This window comes from Marasmius oreades, chromosome 1 (assembly GCF_018924745.1).
Source record: "Marasmius oreades isolate 03SP1 chromosome 1, whole genome shotgun sequence".
NCBI classification, from domain to species: Eukaryota; Fungi; Basidiomycota; class Agaricomycetes; order Agaricales; family Marasmiaceae; genus Marasmius; species Marasmius oreades.
Window position 1 is genome coordinate 4,365,167 of NC_057323.1, and position 16,396 is coordinate 4,381,562.

At 47.6% G+C, this 16,396-nt stretch overlaps 9 protein-coding genes across 9 annotated transcripts; 2 read left to right on the top strand and 7 right to left on the bottom strand.

The window, feature by feature from the left end:
- The first annotated feature begins 278 nt into the window (after positions 1-278).
- E1B28_001589 (uncharacterized protein) lies at positions 279-2,286 on the top strand. Its single transcript, XM_043147537.1, has 7 exons — positions 279-447; positions 508-573; positions 626-1,478; positions 1,544-1,763; positions 1,820-1,881; positions 1,941-2,034; positions 2,090-2,286. The coding sequence occupies exons 1-7, from the start codon at positions 364-366 to the stop codon at positions 2,157-2,159; spliced, it is 1,449 nt and encodes a 482-aa protein (XP_043016247.1). The 5' UTR covers positions 279-363; the 3' UTR covers positions 2,160-2,286.
- Positions 2,287-3,343: 1,057 nt separating this feature from the next.
- E1B28_001590 (uncharacterized protein) lies at positions 3,344-4,370 on the bottom strand (the record flags this gene model as incomplete). Its single annotated transcript, XM_043147538.1, has 4 exons — positions 3,344-3,540; positions 3,601-3,706; positions 3,804-4,055; positions 4,113-4,370. 4 exons carry the CDS (start codon positions 4,368-4,370, stop codon positions 3,344-3,346), a joined length of 813 nt encoding a protein of 270 aa, XP_043016248.1.
- A 1,409-nt stretch (positions 4,371-5,779) lies between these two features.
- On the top strand, positions 5,780-7,883 carry E1B28_001591 (uncharacterized protein). Its single transcript, XM_043147539.1, has 5 exons — positions 5,780-6,074; positions 6,135-6,539; positions 6,617-6,994; positions 7,076-7,523; positions 7,574-7,883. Exons 1-4 carry the CDS (start codon positions 5,908-5,910, stop codon positions 7,518-7,520), a joined length of 1,395 nt encoding a protein of 464 aa, XP_043016249.1. The 5' UTR covers positions 5,780-5,907; the 3' UTR covers positions 7,521-7,523; positions 7,574-7,883.
- On the bottom strand, positions 7,884-9,690 carry E1B28_001592 (uncharacterized protein). Its single transcript, XM_043147540.1, has 3 exons — positions 9,128-9,690; positions 8,881-9,076; positions 7,884-8,821 (listed from the first exon to the last, which is right to left on the bottom strand). The coding sequence occupies exons 1-3, from the start codon at positions 9,604-9,606 to the stop codon at positions 7,988-7,990; spliced, it is 1,509 nt and encodes a 502-aa protein (XP_043016250.1). The 5' UTR covers positions 9,607-9,690; the 3' UTR covers positions 7,884-7,987.
- A 243-nt stretch (positions 9,691-9,933) lies between these two features.
- On the bottom strand, positions 9,934-11,459 carry E1B28_001593 (uncharacterized protein; the record flags this gene model as incomplete). Its single annotated transcript, XM_043147541.1, has 10 exons — positions 9,934-10,102; positions 10,164-10,189; positions 10,249-10,417; positions 10,538-10,579; positions 10,635-10,726; positions 10,785-10,811; positions 10,863-10,884; positions 10,944-11,013; positions 11,067-11,369; positions 11,435-11,459. 10 exons carry the CDS (start codon positions 11,457-11,459, stop codon positions 9,934-9,936), a joined length of 945 nt encoding a protein of 314 aa, XP_043016251.1.
- Positions 11,460-11,557: 98 nt separating this feature from the next.
- Positions 11,558-12,698, bottom strand: E1B28_001594 (uncharacterized protein; the record flags this gene model as incomplete). Its single annotated transcript, XM_043147542.1, has 5 exons — positions 11,558-11,568; positions 11,631-11,917; positions 11,981-12,047; positions 12,115-12,135; positions 12,191-12,698. The coding sequence occupies 5 exons, from the start codon at positions 12,696-12,698 to the stop codon at positions 11,558-11,560; spliced, it is 894 nt and encodes a 297-aa protein (XP_043016252.1).
- Positions 12,699-13,099: 401 nt separating this feature from the next.
- Positions 13,100-13,660, bottom strand: E1B28_001595 (uncharacterized protein; the record flags this gene model as incomplete). Its single annotated transcript, XM_043147543.1, has 3 exons — positions 13,100-13,165; positions 13,220-13,560; positions 13,624-13,660. The coding sequence occupies 3 exons, from the start codon at positions 13,658-13,660 to the stop codon at positions 13,100-13,102; spliced, it is 444 nt and encodes a 147-aa protein (XP_043016253.1).
- A 442-nt stretch (positions 13,661-14,102) lies between these two features.
- On the bottom strand, positions 14,103-15,116 carry E1B28_001596 (uncharacterized protein; the record flags this gene model as incomplete). The annotated part of the gene is made up of 1 exon (XM_043147544.1): positions 14,103-15,116. One exon carries the CDS (start codon positions 15,114-15,116, stop codon positions 14,103-14,105), a length of 1,014 nt encoding a protein of 337 aa, XP_043016254.1.
- A 558-nt stretch (positions 15,117-15,674) lies between these two features.
- E1B28_001597 (uncharacterized protein) lies at positions 15,675-15,959 on the bottom strand (the record flags this gene model as incomplete). Its single annotated transcript, XM_043147545.1, has 2 exons — positions 15,675-15,846; positions 15,910-15,959. 2 exons carry the CDS (start codon positions 15,957-15,959, stop codon positions 15,675-15,677), a joined length of 222 nt encoding a protein of 73 aa, XP_043016255.1.
- Positions 15,960-16,396: the final 437 nt, after the last annotated feature.

Sequence of the window (16,396 nt, forward strand, 5' to 3'; positions counted from 1 at the left end):
GCAACATCCTCTCCTGCTACCGTAACTATCCTTACTTAGCGGCCGCTACTCACGTTAATGCCGGAGCTGGATCGATATCCCCACATTTTCGGCCTGCTTTCTGTTGTTATAGGTGTTCCGGTGGATCACTAGATCCAAGAAGGAGATACGCAGTGTAATTCCTGTAACTTCGCTGTACTAAATGATCTATAAACGTATCAATCTTTTTTTCCCGGCGTGACAGCTACCCGGTAAAGTTGCTTATCCGACTGTCTTTAAAATAAAATCATGGGGCGGAACAAGAGTCCTCGTACCATAACAATTAATTTCTCTTTATCCTTTCGTTCGCTCTTCCTCAAGGACCTCTAAGAACTACATACTACAATGGGAGGGCCTTCCTTACCCTTTCCGAGGTCTATCCACGTCGATACCAGAGGAGCAGTCATCTTATCTGAGGAGTCTCCCGAGGTGCGCCCATAAATGACCGACCCTTTCTTCCATGACATGAATATTCCTTGTTGCCCATAGACTCGGGACAGCAGGGGTATATACCTTCCGAATTATATCGAACCGATCTCTCACATTGCAGTCGACGTAAGTCATGACAGCTCACAACCATTGCCTCGAATTTACCTCCTAAAACCAGGTCGGGGGTTCACTCGCCAAAGTAGTCTATTTTACACGCTCTCCAGACCCACCGGATTCGCCATCAGTAGCTGCAACGAGAGGGTCGAGCACACCTAGCGATCTATCAAGTCCCCGCTCTAGCTCTCCCGTCACAGGTTCACCCTCTGGATCGAGTTCAAAACATAATGGTGCTTTGACACCGTTGGTCTTGGACAAGCAGAACCCTCTCGACGGGTTTACACACATAGGAAGTGATCTCGTCCGAGATTCCATGCTCCGAAGGACCTCGCAGCATTTCCCTGGCGGTTCGCTCAACTTCGAGAGATTTGAAACCAGCAACATCCACGAATGCGTCGAATTTATTCAGAACCTCATCGAACGCTCGGCGAAGATTAATAATGTATCACTCGAGGAGATGAGGAAGGGTGTGAAGATCATGGCAACGGGCGGAGGTGCACACAAGTTTTACGAGCTTTTCGAGGGGACTTTATGTGTCGAAGTCCGGAAAGAAGACGAGATGGAGTGTTTGATTGAGGGTTTAAAGTTTTTCACCCTCATCCCGGACGAAGTATACTATTTCTCCGACGAACTGATTCAGTCTGTTCAACACCTGTCTTCCCCCAATCCGAATCTTCCGACTCCTTCTGCCACCGAACTAGAAAGACCAAGCCCAGATCCCCCTCAATTCGCTGTCACATTTGAGAGCAACCCCACCGCCCAGTTGCCCTGTCTTCTTGTCAATATAGGATCTGGTGTATCCATAATTAAGGTCGATGAAGATGGTCGATTCGAGCGTGTGAGTGGGACGAGTTTGGGAGGAGGTACACTTTGGGGTCTGCTCAGTCTCCTGACGCCAGCAACCTCTTTCGATGGTAAGCGTGCATTGATTCCTTATCACCCAGCTCTGAGAAGACTTATCTGCTATCTATCTCCGCAGAAATGCTTAACTTGTCAGAACAGGGCGACAACGCTACTGTAGACATGCTAGTCGGCGATATATACGGTCAAGATTACAGCCGCTTGGGTCTCAAGTCGACCATGATTGCTAGTTCATTTGGAAAGGTGTTCAAAAAAGGGGGTGAAAAGAAGAACTTCTCGCCCGAAGACCTCAGCAAAAGTTTGTTATATGCTGTATCCAACAACATCGGGCAGATAGCGTGAGTTCGGTCCGACGACGCGATTGTGTTATATTGACTGAATTCCTTTCGTCTAGGTATATGAATGCAGAAAAATATAATCTAGATCGGATCTATTTCGGTGGTTGCTTTATTCGAGGTAATTCAATCTCCCAGTTCCGGGTCTTAGGGCCTGCCTGGCTGATCTTAAACCTCTAGGACATGCCGCAACGCTGACTACACTGTCATATGCCATACGGTTTTGGAGCAAGGGTACCAAACGCGCTTTGTTCCTCCGTCATGAAGGTTTCCTGTGAGTACTCATTGCCATTCCATCGCCTCAACTTATACCTACTCTCAATCCGCAGCGGTTCGATTGGTGCGTGGATTAAGAATATCGCACCAGAAGAAGAAGCGGCAACTACCACTGTACCATGAGCGTTTATTGATTCACTCAGATGGATAATTCCTTGTAACTTTACTTGACGACGTATAATCTGTATCTTAATTCTTTATTTACAAGCAACCTGTATTAGAAGTACATAAATCACTAGCGCTTTCGTGCTACTTCAAGATTCGTTTTTCTTGGATATCCTCTTCGCACTGGTGTAGTATCACCGTTAAGCTCAGCAAGTCCATACTCGTCATCTAGGAATTCCTGTTCCGTACAAAAAGGCTGAATGACAACACGGTCCCCGAATCGACAGCTTGAATCCCAGTGGCAGACTGTAGTCCGACGCCGCAACGCCACAACTATGACCCTTGAATTTATTGAAAAACGTTATGATATGATACAACAGCACCGACGGTGACTCACCCGGAGATCCACGGCTGTCCGACTTCAAAGATGATGATTAAACCATTCGACCGTAGGTTCAAGGCCGTACTTGTACTGGGTGATTTTCATTTCAAAACTACGCCTGCATTTGCGAATTTCTGGTGTCCATGTGCGTATTCATTCATGACCCCATCTACTTCAAGTTCCTTGATGGGGTCAAATCCGCTGCGGAGTACGATGTCGTCAGGCAATGAATCGACCAAGCAAGGACTCAAATTGCGGCTATGACTTCGAAATGATCCGGAATGGTGAGAAGACTGGGACTGGATGTGCCACGACTCTGAAAAATAGTGAAGAGAGAATGAGCGTCTGCCTGGAATGATAATCAGTGAGATGCCGTGAGAGCGGAGCACATCTGAATATACAAGCAGACCACTCTAAATCGAAGAGGTGGATGAGAGCTCCATTTCTGGGTTTGGCTCGAAATTGCGGTAAAGAGACATATGCGTCGACCCGCCGATCTTCACGATCCTGCCCACCGGGGTCCGGGCGAGTTGCTGGAAAATAGTAAAAATGTATAGCTTTGATAACATCTTGGAGCTTGTGAAACCACAAAAGAAGTTTAAAAAACGGGTAGCAACGTCTCTTATAGGTCCGCTGCAACTTGCTGCCAGTTCAGAAATTTGGACGAATCACTGCCAAGCATAACCGAGGGTGTTGGTTCTAATCGCCTGATCAGAAGAGATCAATCAGTAATTTGAGTTTATTGATGATAACCAAGCACAACATAATTCTGACTCGACGAAGAAAGAACTCCCAATCCACGTAAATACTTGTTTGGACTTCAGAGATGCCGATTGAACCAGTCGACAGTACGGCTGAAGGCCAACTGCATGGCCTTCACTTGCACTGGGTCACTCGCATTCGCAGGTCTGACCGCAAAGCCGTGTCCAACACCAGCATATGCGAATCTCTTATATCCAGGTGCGTATCCTTTCATGACACCGTCTACTGTTTGTCCCACTGCTGGGGAGAAACCGGCTGCCGAGTATGCAAGTCAGACAACCAATGTAGGGTAACAAAAGACAGGAACAGGCTCACTGTCCAAGTCAGCTGAATGAATTTCGACAGGAACAGTGCTATTCGCGACTATGGTCTCAAAATCATCCGGAATGGTGAGAGAACTTGGATGTGCCATCACTGCGACCTATGATCACGAAGAACAGGGAAAAAGAGGAATGAAAGGAATGAGTAAAGGTTCTTTGTGCCTTAACATATGTAAGTGAGAGATCGAAAGTTCTCACCTTGACTTCGTTCGTTTGGGAAAAGATGGTACTGTAACGACCCCCGAAACAGTACCCAGTTGCACCTAGTTTTGTGATCCCCCTTCCTTTGAGAGCTGCAATAACTGCACGAGTTGGAGGGAGAGTTTGCTCCGGTCCGTGACGGGTTGACCATTCAGTGATGTTGAAGTTGGGATCGTCCGCTGGAACGGGATCCCCATTCAAGTAGTCTGGAGCAAAAACAGCATATCCAGCACTGGCAAATTGATCTGCCTGGACAGAATTGATAAAATATGGCTATGTGAAAGACGAAGGCAACTGAGGACGTACGAGTAGCCTGTTGTTGACCAAGGCCAAACCAAATATGTCGGAGAGGTAGAGAACAGCTTCATTCTTGGGTTTCGCTGGACCTCGCGGTAAAGAGACGTATGTATTGACTCCACCGATCTTCTCGATGTTGCCGACGGGCGTACCGACAAGCTCTTGGAAGGTGTCGGGTCGGTGAAGATGAGGGACAAGGGGGACGAAGGTGGCGTACGTTGTCAGTGCATTGCAAAGAGCAACGGCAATGTGTAACTTTGCTACCATCTTGGCACCGGTGGAACTGGGTCGAGCGAACGTGTTGAGGACCTTTTATAGTTGTCCGCGCACCTTCTTTTGCCACGGTGTAAGTAGAGAAGATATTTGATCAGCTAGCCTTCACCTCTATTTGATTCGGGGCTGACGAGTGATTTGTCATGCTCGTCGTGGACATTGGATTCGAGTCTGCTCACTCGACGTTTTCGATAGGTTTGAGGGAAAGGTCGCAAGTCGAGTAGAGGTCTACAATCGAGCGGTCTTTGGTTGAGTTCATGGTATTAGATGCTGGTAGCAAAAAAAGAAATAAATCATCCTAATCAGGAGTTATGTGATGATGACATACTCGAGATTGGCTCGAAATCAGAGTGTCACTTGAGCCAGTTTGGGGGGCAGCTGATAAGATCGTCAAAACCCGGGAGCCGTTAAATCGACAGCATTGAGATGGAACTACTCACAGATACATATTGGCGTGTAGCATTGTACCACGATGCAACCATGCGGCAGTACAGATGAAACTGGTTGTCTTATTAGGAATTGGATGTAAGGGGAAATCGGGGGGGAAGATACATGGAAAAGGTCACTTCAGGGACAGGCGACAGAGGGACATGGGAAAGTGACATGCCACAGAGGGTATCATTATCGATAATTCCCTTCGATGAGAGGCAGGTATGGTCGACAGGAAGTCGAGGATGTTCAATAGAAGCAGCTATGCAGCCAGAGATATCAGGACAGTCATTTTTACAAGTACTGAATTTGCACACCTCATGGGCATGAGAAACTTCAGGCAGTTTTCTCGGTCGAATTCGAAAGTACTGCCTGCGAACGAGCTGCGGATTATCGCGTTAATGTTAGATGGAATATATGTCAAAGGCCTTGTTAAAACACGCATACGTCAATCATGAGTTGACGTTGAAACGAGCGATTAATGGGTAATAGGTGCGATTTCCAGGGCACCTCTGCGGGGGTTCTGAACAGAGTTAAAGCATAACCAAATAGAGTATGTACATGTACTTATCACCGGGGAGCGAATGCAGCCGACGAATATGCTCTGAAAATAGGATAAATGATCAAATAATTAACCCGTGAATAGAAACAACGCAACCTATACAAGTCCTGCTCTAGATGAAATTGTCGTATGTCAGTAGCACCAATAGCCCAAATTCTCCTTTCATTCTATCGAACGACCGCTCCCCTGGCAGTACTTTGAAAGACGGCCAACAATGATAATGCAGAGCTACCTTGACAGAAGAACGGTGAAATTTGGTCAAAGACCTTAGCAGATTATGAGTCGCCCGGGAGAGTTAATGCTGGTGGTTCCAAGGGCACAGGGATTTGAGACATGGATACATGGAAGTAGCAGAACACGAGGGGTGAATAGCGTGGGAATGGTAGACGGAGCCTCAAAGTATCAGTACTTTCATTATTATTGATACACCATACGGATTCAGGTGGAACTCTTTCTCCTACAACCACCTCGTCCCGCTCTTATTTTTTCGTAGTCGCCGTTGCCGTCGGCGACAGGGACAGCGACGAGCCATTCTACCCAATGCCTCCAGCAGCACATACAAGTCCCTCAGATATTTCACGAGATAGACAAAAGAAGCCAAGACATAGACATTCTCCAGCTCAGCTCGCTGCCTTGAATGAGCTCTTCGAAAGAGATGAGCATCCCTCTCTAGATATGAGGGCATCTTTGGCAGAACGTCTTGGCATGTGCGTATCACTAAAACACAATTCCTCTTCTGAGATCCTTACTCCCCACATCGTCTTTAGGGAAACAAAAACTGTGAATGCGTGGTTCCAGAACAAACGAGCTAGCTCAAAGAAGAGGACGGTCACTCGTACTGCCCCAGATGCAGATATACAGCCTATGACTTCCTCTACGCCCCCGAATCATCCTGGCTCAAATATAGCTTCAGAAGAATATTTTGAGGACGATCATTATCTCCCAATTGATCATCCCCAGCGCTCACTTCAATCGCCTAACCCTGTGCCCGGCTGGTCTCAAGCTCATACTTTCGGTTCTGATCATACTCAAGATCTTTCCGACAACGATCCAGCTCGTCGCATGAGGGTGCGGCCGACACCAGAGCAGACTGAGGAACTCAAAAAGCTCTTCAACATCATCGCTCACCCTTCGACGGAACAAAGACAGGGTTTGGCAGACCGTATCGGAATGTACGTAAAGCTTCATTCATATTCATAACAATTCGCTTACGTACCTTTCATTATTAATGTCCTCATTCTTAAACCAGGCGTTATCAGAGTGTAACGAATTGGTTTCAAAATCAGCGTAGTATTGCCAAAAAGAAAAAAGAGGACGAGATTTTACAACCTCTTGATGACCGCCGAACATATCCAGGACTCAGTGCGCCCTCCTCTGGATTTCCGCCCACTAGGAGCCACCCCTCTCTTCCTTCGTATAGGCGAAGCGTCTCTCCAGCTTATTCATACCAGGAAGAGCTTTCAAGGAACCCGCGTCGAAGTACCACACCTTATTCGGTCGGTGTGACGTCACGCTCGAAGCGTTCTCGTCCAGAGCCGAATCAACTCGCCGCACTCAACGCTTTGTACCGAAAAAATCCTCATCCTTCAGTGGAAGACCGTACAGCTCTAGCGGTAGAAATCGGAATGTGCGTTCATTCTTTTTTCTCTCGCGCCATTGCCTGGTTCCTAGATCTGCTTGGGCGCATGACTGATATCACCGATTACAGGGACCTCGGTAAAGTTACTAACTGGTTCCGAAACATTCGCCAGACACATCGAAGACACGCCAAAAAGGCGGGAAGCGGGGACGACGATGATTATTACCCGAACGGCGCTGATGCGTACGGTTCAGCGTCTCGTTCGGGATCACCATCACTTCAGTCAACGTCCTCGTCCACGAACGAGGATGAAGCACGTGGAGGAACATTTTCCGGGAGTGAAGATGAGGACGAAGAAGCAGTTACACCGAGGTCCCAGTCACCGTCTATCCCCGTAGAGAATACGTTCTCCTGCTCCCGGCCCTCCTTACCACGCATTTCGCTGAAAACCCTCAGCCTTGCTGCTGTTGAACCGTCTCTCACGGAGGCAGAAAATATGCTATCTAATAAGGGAATCAAAGTCGAGGATGCGCTTTTATTGCTTACCTTTCACCGGCAAGAGGTCCTAATATAGGGTGTGAGTGTTCCTCTACTTGGTCGACTACATGACATCTCATCTTCTCACAGTTGAACACCCATCACCTGTCGTTTTTATTTATCTCACGGACTTGAAAGTTATACACGTCTTTGGTGCTTGCTAGCGTTGGACGTACTGTCTCCCCCGACCTTACTGTATCCGGCGCATTCGCCTTTCGTACCTAATATCTCGACGCTTGCTTAACGCTTCTAACCACTCGTCTACTCTCCAGCTCAAAAATACGTCGCCAATCCCCTTCTCTCCCCCAATTTTGTGTCTGCCATTTTTTGGGTGAATCCATTGCAGAGTGCCATATGAGGATTCACGTGTTGTTTTTTAAAAGGCAAAACAATGTATTTTACTGTTACTTTATATCTATTACAATTATTTCGGCCGATGATGTACTTGCAATTAACGAAATACAGCACTTGAACGTCGTTCCTTGATATAGGTACTATAGACTGTTACTTGGCCTTTCGACGGGATCCTTCGTTCCGTTCCATAAATTCTCGAACCCTATCCTCCCTATGCACTATCGACAATGGCATCCCCACACCAATTCCGAAAAACACAAACAATGCCCACTTCCATCTGAAGGGATTGATAGCAACACAGAAAAAGTACCACCAAAGTAGTTCTGTGTACGTGAAGAAATCAAACGCAGGGGTGGGAGATCGGCTCTTGAAAAACCTCGTCATATCAATCCACCGTTTCATGAGCCATTCCTGAGGGCAGGTCAAAGGATCGACGAGGAACATGAGGAGAATCCTGGTGTAAATCCCGATATGATAACTCCCTACTGTCCCGATCGCATTTACATAAGTGGAGTTGATACAGCTGATGGAAGGGTAAGGAGGAGGGAAGGTCTGGAGATACCAATTCGGTGGATCGTAAGGCTCATCGAAGCAGTTGGAGGGAAGGAAATCGAGCTTTGGACGTTTATAACCTGTAGCCATGATTATCATGTCTGCCTCAACGTGGATTGACTTCCCTGGGCCGCCTTTGGGAACGTTTTTGCCACGTTTGTTAAAGGCGATACCGGTTTCGGTGAAGTGCTCAATGTCACCACGAAGCCATTCGGCGCTGCCGTCGCGAATCTTTTGGAAGACTTCCGAGTTCACCATAGGTGTTTCGGTGAAGATGCCTTGGTGACTGGGAGCGAGATCAGCAAGTTCGCGATAGAAGAACCGGCGAAGAAGGAATTCCGGGATCCAGGATAGATAAATCTCCTGTCCAAATATGTTCATTGCCAATAGCATGTCAACAATCGCATTTCGTGGAATTATCCATTTGTCGGACTAGAGGTATCGTGTGTTGAATGACGACCAGCTATGAGTTGAAGCGACTCGCGACTCACTCGTGCCAAGATCGTTGTCTTTTCCGCTTGCCCAGCAGTCACAAACTCGAGTGCTTCCACTGCAGACGCGCCTCCACCGATAATGACCACTTTCTTACCTTTCGCGTCCTTCCCATCCAGTTTGGATGAATGATGAATTTCGCCACGAAATGTTTCCTGGCCGGGCATATGTGGCATTTTTGGTTCTCCACAGGTCCTGTAATACGTTCGTGAACAGAGGATAGATGCGCCGACAAAGAACTCTCACCCTATGGCGGCAATAATTCCATCGAATTTCCCATAACCCTCAGTATTCAGAATCCATTTCCCGTTCTTGTCCTTCCAGACTCTGTCAATTCTTGTATGAAACTGGGTCTTGTCTTCCAAGAGATATGCTTTGTACAGATCCTCTATCGCATCCAAAATCTGTTGTCGAGAAGGATACCCGCCCTTCCATTGAACCCGAGGATGAAACCGATACATCAGGCTATGAATCTGCAGTCCCGACGTTTTGTTGACGCGCGACCAGATCCCTCCGAGTTCATCTCTACCCCCAGCTTCGAATACCGTGACGTCAAACCCGTGCCCGACACAGTGAGCGGCTGAGGAAATGCCTGTGAGGCCTGCACCAATGATGGCAATTCGCGGTCGGCTGAGTTTGGCGCGAGGTGGTGGTGGGGTAGGTGAAAGAATCCTGGAGATGGCATGCTGTAGTATCTGGTAGATTAAAAGAAAAGGATTCCACATGATCAACTCAGGATGGTGGATGGAGAGAGGCAAGTCGCGATCGCAGTTTCTCGTTTCATGGTTGCAGAAGCCATGATGTCACCGCAAGGCAAATATAACTTAGCAACTATTACAAATTCAATCGGCCCGGTGAATGAAACAAAACTTTTGATTTGGTTTGGCAGTAAACAGGTGCCTATCGAATCTACAGAAATCTAGTGCGGAAGAGTGATAAAACAACAAATGGAAGTACGCTGATAAGGCCACCCAGAGAAACGACTGCTTACCCGATGAGAATGGCAGAAAAAGGATAGAAAAGAAATCTAAAAACCCAAAAAGACGGTCCATCTAGTTGAAGCAACTGAACAAAACTAGTTTGGAGAAGACCTGGTCGGCAATTTCGACGGAAACATGGCCCACAACGCGAGGAATGCCACCGTCTGAGGGATCATAAGGTATGGCATGGATTGAATTCCTCTTACACTCGACATCACACCGACCATGAGTGGGAATACAGCTGAGTACAGTGGGGCAATGACATCAGAGATAATGAAAAGGCTAAAATATTTAAGACATACATGAACCAAGGTTGCCGGCAGCAGAGCTAAAGGAGATGCAAGGTAAGTTGGAGGATGAGAGGGAGAATAGAGGGTTGAGACGAACAAAATAGCCATCACCATCATCCGCACCTCTCCGGGAAGAAGCTGGCTGATAACAGTAAGAGCACCCGGCCACAGGGGACCGTACATGAGGCCTATGATTGCGGTGGCGATGGAATTTTGCAAAGTCGAATTCACGACCAAAACGGTGACGTGTAGAACGAGAGCCACGGCTGCAGAATGGCTTCAGCAAATCTCGTTGATCGTAACGTTCAGTAAGTATCAAGGTCGTACCGCTAGAACGTTAGTCAAAACGTCAATCAATGTCGATGACCGAACGAACGAAGACGTACATGAGTGCATTCAAAGTGTATTTTTGTTGTGTGAAAGTCAACCTGAGAAGAATGGAAATCAGCATCTAGAAGCGGGTTTGATGGGAGGACAATTTACCTCGGTGAGAAGTACCCCCAGAGCAATCGACCGACCGACAAACCACCAGCGAACCCTGATGTGACATAGCCAACTGTTTTCGGATCTGCGTTCTACAAAGGAAAGGATGGGCTTGGTTTCCTTCGAAAAGGTTCATAAAATCGGGCTTACCCTCGCCGCGAGAAGATAGGACACAGTCTGTTGGATGCGGGGTCAAAGACGAATAACGATTATGTTTCAAGTACTCACATATCCTTGCGCGACAGTTTCACTACGGAGTCACAGTCAAACTAAAATTAAAAAGTACTCAAACGCGATAGTCGCACGAACCTTCCGCATTCAAGCCAGCCGAAAAGTGCGAATGCCCAAGTATACGATAAACACAGAGCCCTCCAGAAAGCTAAAATGAAAGTCAGAGCACGAAATGAAAAGAAAAAAAACGGCAACACCGACTATTTTCCGGCTTAGAAGGTGGGGCATGTAACATTGTCGTCGAACTGGTCTCCAAAGGTGGAAACGTGAAACTCTTGTTTTCGGCAATTGAATTAGGAGTTCCTGGAGTCGATGGAGGTGATGCGTTCGACAATGCTTCTTTGCGTTCGATAAAAAGCTCGCTCTGGGTCGGTCTAAAGGCGTACAAGACCAAGGCGAAGTTGATAGCAGACACCACCAACGATCCGTAGTAGAAATTCTGCCATGGCGCACCAGAAGCAATGATGCTTTGACAGACGAGGGGTGCAAACACGCCACCTATGCCTAGGGAAATATAAACCAATTGAGTGATGCACATACAGTTATTTGTATTGCTTTGAGACCCTTACTCCACAGACCGTATGCATAACCCATCGCCCCCTTTGGGCCGCTCGCGAGAAATTCGTTTCTGGCGACAAAATAGCAAATAGTGTCAGCATGGCGCCCGCTAATGCGTCAGAGCAAGAGAAGGATTACAGAGACGCTAAGACGGCGTAGTTTAGTCAATTGAACACAAACAACAATAAGAGAAAAGAACAAACTCACCAGTCAGAAAAGCTCTGGCCAATGCAGCGATAGCATAAGCCACAAACATAGCTCCGAATCCTTGTCTGATGCCCATTAACACAAAGAAGCTGGAATGTACTACTGATGCGAGGACGAGTGTGAGGTATCGTGATTGAGAGGCTGAAAAAGCCTCGGTGTCGTCGGACGATCGACGTCTCTTGTGTGTCAGCCAGGCAGGAAATAGAGAGCGGTTTGCAGGGCCACCAAGATGGTATAATCCGAGGGCATGCATTACAGGTTCCACGATGAACGTCCCGAGGAAAAATCTGTTGGAAGGTTGATCAGATTTCAGAAACTTCGACAAGGAGTCTCCTAAGAACGAGACCTACCCGATGGTCCCTCCACAGAACAGACCGGAAGTCAATAGATCTGACATTTGAAAGTGGGCTTTCAGGTCTGCATTGAAGCCGAAGTCACGGTTAGGTTGAAGGCTGTATGATACATGCAAAGAGTAGGCACAGACAGGGTAACACGGTTCCAGTAACTGTTCAAGGATATTAGTACCGATTTTAAGATTCTCTAGACATTTGTTGCCTTACCTCCATCACCCCATCCACAGAGGAAGAGGATAAAGTAGGCACTTGCTAGCCGGCGCTTAACACGTTCGAGGCTTGGCGGTGGGCTGGCGATAGGTTCCCCTCCTATCAACTGAATAATGGAGCCGCTACGGTCAACGGGGGTGCTGGGTGGAAATTCACTAGCCGGAGTAGGTAAAAAAGGAGTGGAAGATCCGGATGGCGTCGGACTGCCCAAAGCTCCAACGTCTTGATGTCGAGGAATATAAATATTGGTGGAGTAACACGACATGTACACGTTAGAAAGAGGCGACGGTAGGGTCGGTGTGCTCGTTGTTGCAGCGGCCTCGTTGGGCGGTAGAGATTCGTCTTCCTCAATCGCAGACTCGTTCTGCGCGTCACTCTCTGCAGCACGACCGATACCAAAAGGATTTTGAGGCAGAGGAGGGTTGACACTCCAACGACGGCCTCGCAGACCAGAGCCATTCTTTTGACAGTAGTCAGCGGGAGTCGCTATGAGAGTGGCGGACATGAACGGTAAAAGAGAAGATGTAGAGGAGAGGGAAAGGATGAGCTCCAAAAGTCGAAAAAGCGGGGAGAAATTTATAGTTTTTTAGCGACCATGGGACATGTTTAGAATTACATGTTTTCGATCGTAATCGGACCGTGATTAAGTTTTCGATAAGAACCTGGTCCTCGAGGATCGCAGAATCTTTGTGCAATTAAACCTGGTGAAGAATCTGGAGCGCAAGTCTTGTGAGCTCCGGGCATATGGTTAGATGAATCAAGCGAACCCATTATCCCGCAAATCTATGCGCAACTGATTACTTTTAGCTATTACTCACCCAGTTGCGGCGTAAAAGGAGACGAAGTCACCCATTGGGAATCGATAATCTCCGCGCCGGTATCTTTAGTTGTGGAGGACCAGGTTTGTTACGACGTAAAGGTCTGATGCCTGTTGAAATCCACGAGCTCGTATCTCCCAAGTTGATACGGAACCTAAAACTCAAGTCCGATGTAGCACTAAGGCCTTGGGTATTGTCACTTGCTTACCTCGCTTGCTTCATTTCCTGAGAAATCTGGTACAACCCTGGATCGAAATTCTATACCCGGGAGTGGATCCGTCCGTTCGAGTGAACAGGCTAAAGTATATCCAAATTGAGTAGTTCCGGATCCCGTACCGTTAATAACAGAGTCTACCGAGCCGGACTTCAGAAGTTCCAAGTAGATAAAGAAGACTCTTGGTAGGTAGAAGTAGCCCGAGGAAACAGAGAGGAGTGGTACGGGGACCGTCTTAATGGTTGAAAGCTGCTGTTTCCGGTTGAAGTCATGCTGAAGCCCCTTGAATACCGGAGGAGGTGAAGGGCGCTGCAGGGAGTTCGTTCTAAATTCGTCTAATAGGCGAAGGGGTGTCGTTGAGATTGACAACGAAGCGTTTGATGCGGATATAGACTAACAGGCAAAGGAAACAAGTAAACGTGCGGATGGGTCCATCAGGAATAGTCAGGGTGATACACGTTGGACGAAGGAGGTTTCGACCACGGAGCAACCGTATATGGAAGGTAAGTTACCTAATATGGAACGAAACGGAGCCTTTTCAGAGCAAAATCGCGAGGACTGAAATAAAATGAGAGTAAAAATGACACCACACACACAGTACATACCGTTTAATACTGTCGTTTGCATCCGTCAATCGCCAAACCAGAGTCGTACTCTAGCGTCGGCAACATGTTGGAAGTCGGAGTCGATGAGATATCGTGGAGGTGAGTTGAACGGCGAGTCAGAACAAGAACTCGTATTCGTCGATGTTGTATGTGAGCTTTACAGCGCCCTCGGGATCGGGGAAAAGATGGCCAGGAAAAAAAGTAAGGAATGCGTGTTTATAGGATCCGGGTGCACGCTTTATTTACGAAACTGTTGCGAAAAATTTATGTACTCAAAGCAATATCGTGAAGGCCCTGGGTTTAAGATAATAGCAGACAAGTGTAAGGACGAGGGTCAGGAACGACACTGGTAGGGATATGGTGGTGATAAGAACTGTGCAGAGGATCGGAATCACGTTTGCTACAGCTCTGAACACGTGAGGGAGTTCCGGTGGATAGGATAAAAACGACAACATTGAGGGAGCAGTAGACGACAGGGCAGGTGAGGCGGGGTACATCTGCGATGATAAAGTACTTCGTAAATCATATGGAACCGTCAAGCCTAAATCGCGTTCGACGCGTTCGAGCTTAACCTTGGTGGTACATTCGTCTGAAAGTATGCCCGTGCCTGCAAGGTCAGGCACAGGCACGATCAGGATATCACTGCCTTCATTGCTGCCCGAGCAAGAGGGAGGTAGGGGCGATATGTCATGAATGCTAACACATTGGAAATACTGATGGAGAACACGGCGAACGAGAGACCATATGGTAGGCTGTGAACGAGAAGGTGTGGATTGGTCGAGGGGTTTGCGTTGAATGAAGCGCAATGATTTACGAGAGAGGTAGTACTCGAGCCACTGCCGGCGGCCCACGAATCGTTTGGGATTTAGAGAGGGCGTCTGTGTCAATGAAGAAGCATTGGCGGTGGTGTAAGACGGTCGCGACGCAATATACACCCCTTCAATGCAGCGACAAGCACCTGAAAAGTCCTCCCATTGCCAAAGGTCGTCACCATAGACGTATTCGTTATATGAGAGACATTCCGTGCAAAGTAAGTGGCGAAGGGTATTTTCGTAGCGCTGTAGTGCAGAGTAAGACTGCATCATGAGATCCTTGGTGACGTTGGTGTGGAGGTAAGACCGAATGTGCAGGAGGATTTCCCTGGGTAGAATGGGCTTGGAATGTCTAAAACGATGAAAAGGATAAGAAATGATGGCATCGACGGTCCTGATTTCGTTGGAGAAGTATGCGAGTGAGGTGTGCATGAGAGTCGAGGACGAGGTGGTGATTGCTACCGAGTTGCGCATGATGGAATGGGTGCAGTGCAGATGTTGGGCTAAGAGAGACAACTTGAGTTCGGATGGAGTTTATAAAGTATAACATGGAAGATAGAAGCGCTACCTTTTACAGAGGACGATCGGAGGGGAAATTGAGATCTGGATGACTGGGACTGACATGATTAACGCTATCCCGCGGACGTCCACGACGCCCCCGCCTACTGACGAGTCAGTCATGTCCCTATTGCCATACCAACTCGACATGGAAAAAGCCAACGTCGAGGATCAATACCTTGTGGATTCTTCAAGGATGATCACGTCCACAGCGAACTTCAACGCCTGGATTACAGGAGCTCACAAACCAATGTCGCCTCCATAGGGAGTGTACGTCAATGACTCCTACTTGGTCCCCGAGGATAATCTGATTCGAGGGGAATGGATCAGCTTGCAAATACAATAATAAACTAAATATGATGAGAAGTTCCGGACAGAAGAGAAGAGACGGGCAAGTTAGATTAAGGAGTACGTACGCGAACCGACTGTCAAGGACGTCAACGTGAAGTTCAATCGCGTCCAGCACCTTCGCAATTATTTGTCTCTTCTAGTGTGCTGCGGTGTAGAGTACGGACACAGCCCAGTTGCGGATGCCAGTTCTACGCCGAGAGTGGTTATCGGCGGTGAATTTGTCGTTTTGCGAGGCTGACTAACACCTACACCAGCCGAATAAAGAGCTCTTACGAAAATGGATGAGATGCTGGGTCTGATGCGAGAAGTTCAGTGTCGTGAGTCGTGATGTATACAGAAGCAAATTCAGGTTATTCACCGTCGAACATTGCAGGCAAAAATCCGTTTAGTATAAGGTTCCGCGAACATCTTCGTCGCTAGAATCGCAAATTCTGAACGTAAAACTTGGGCAAAACAACGGATCAGCCACTTCGCTGCTTTCATTCTGGATATCGTTCGTACTTGTTTGTCGAATTCAATTCAACAGCCAACAACGTGTTCCATCATGTCTGTTAAGCTCTCGCGGATGAAATACGGTATGACTCCTAGGAATGTAGCTGCCGACCAATAGAAAGTTCCCAAACGCTGCCGGTCAGAGACTGAAACGGATATCGTGCAAGCCGGAAGTGCCTCTTGCAGGAATGAAGTTCAGTTTATGGGTCAGTTAAGTGCAAATCGTGAAAGAATCACCTCCCTGAGCCCGCCACTTCAGAATCCTAAACCCTAATTCTTGCTTGCGCTTCTCGTGGAATACCTGCATCCAAACTCCGCTGCTCTCCGGGAGTATCGTAGACCGGATGCTTGCC

Coding starts and splice junctions, on each gene's coding strand:
- E1B28_001591 (XM_043147539.1), top strand. CDS start 5,908: ATGCCTCCAGCAGCACATACAAGTCCCTCAGATATTTCACGAGATAGA. Junction 6,075..6,134: donor TTGGCAGAACGTCTTGGCAT/GTGCGTATCACT, acceptor CATCGTCTTTAG/GGAAACAAAAACTGTGAATG. Junction 6,540..6,616: donor TTGGCAGACCGTATCGGAAT/GTACGTAAAGCT, acceptor TTCTTAAACCAG/GCGTTATCAGAGTGTAACGA.
- E1B28_001589 (XM_043147537.1), top strand. CDS start 364: ATGGGAGGGCCTTCCTTACCCTTTCCGAGGTCTATCCACGTCGATACC. Junction 448..507: donor TATCTGAGGAGTCTCCCGAG/GTGCGCCCATAA, acceptor TGTTGCCCATAG/ACTCGGGACAGCAGGGGTAT. Junction 2,035..2,089: donor CTCCGTCATGAAGGTTTCCT/GTGAGTACTCAT, acceptor CTCAATCCGCAG/CGGTTCGATTGGTGCGTGGA.
- E1B28_001592 (XM_043147540.1), bottom strand. CDS start 9,606: ATGTGGAATCCTTTTCTTTTAATCTACCAGATACTACAGCATGCCATC. Junction 9,077..9,127: donor GGAATTATTGCCGCCATAGG/GTGAGAGTTCTT, acceptor AACGTATTACAG/GACCTGTGGAGAACCAAAAA. Junction 8,822..8,880: donor AGACAACGATCTTGGCACGA/GTGAGTCGCGAG, acceptor CGATACCTCTAG/TCCGACAAATGGATAATTCC.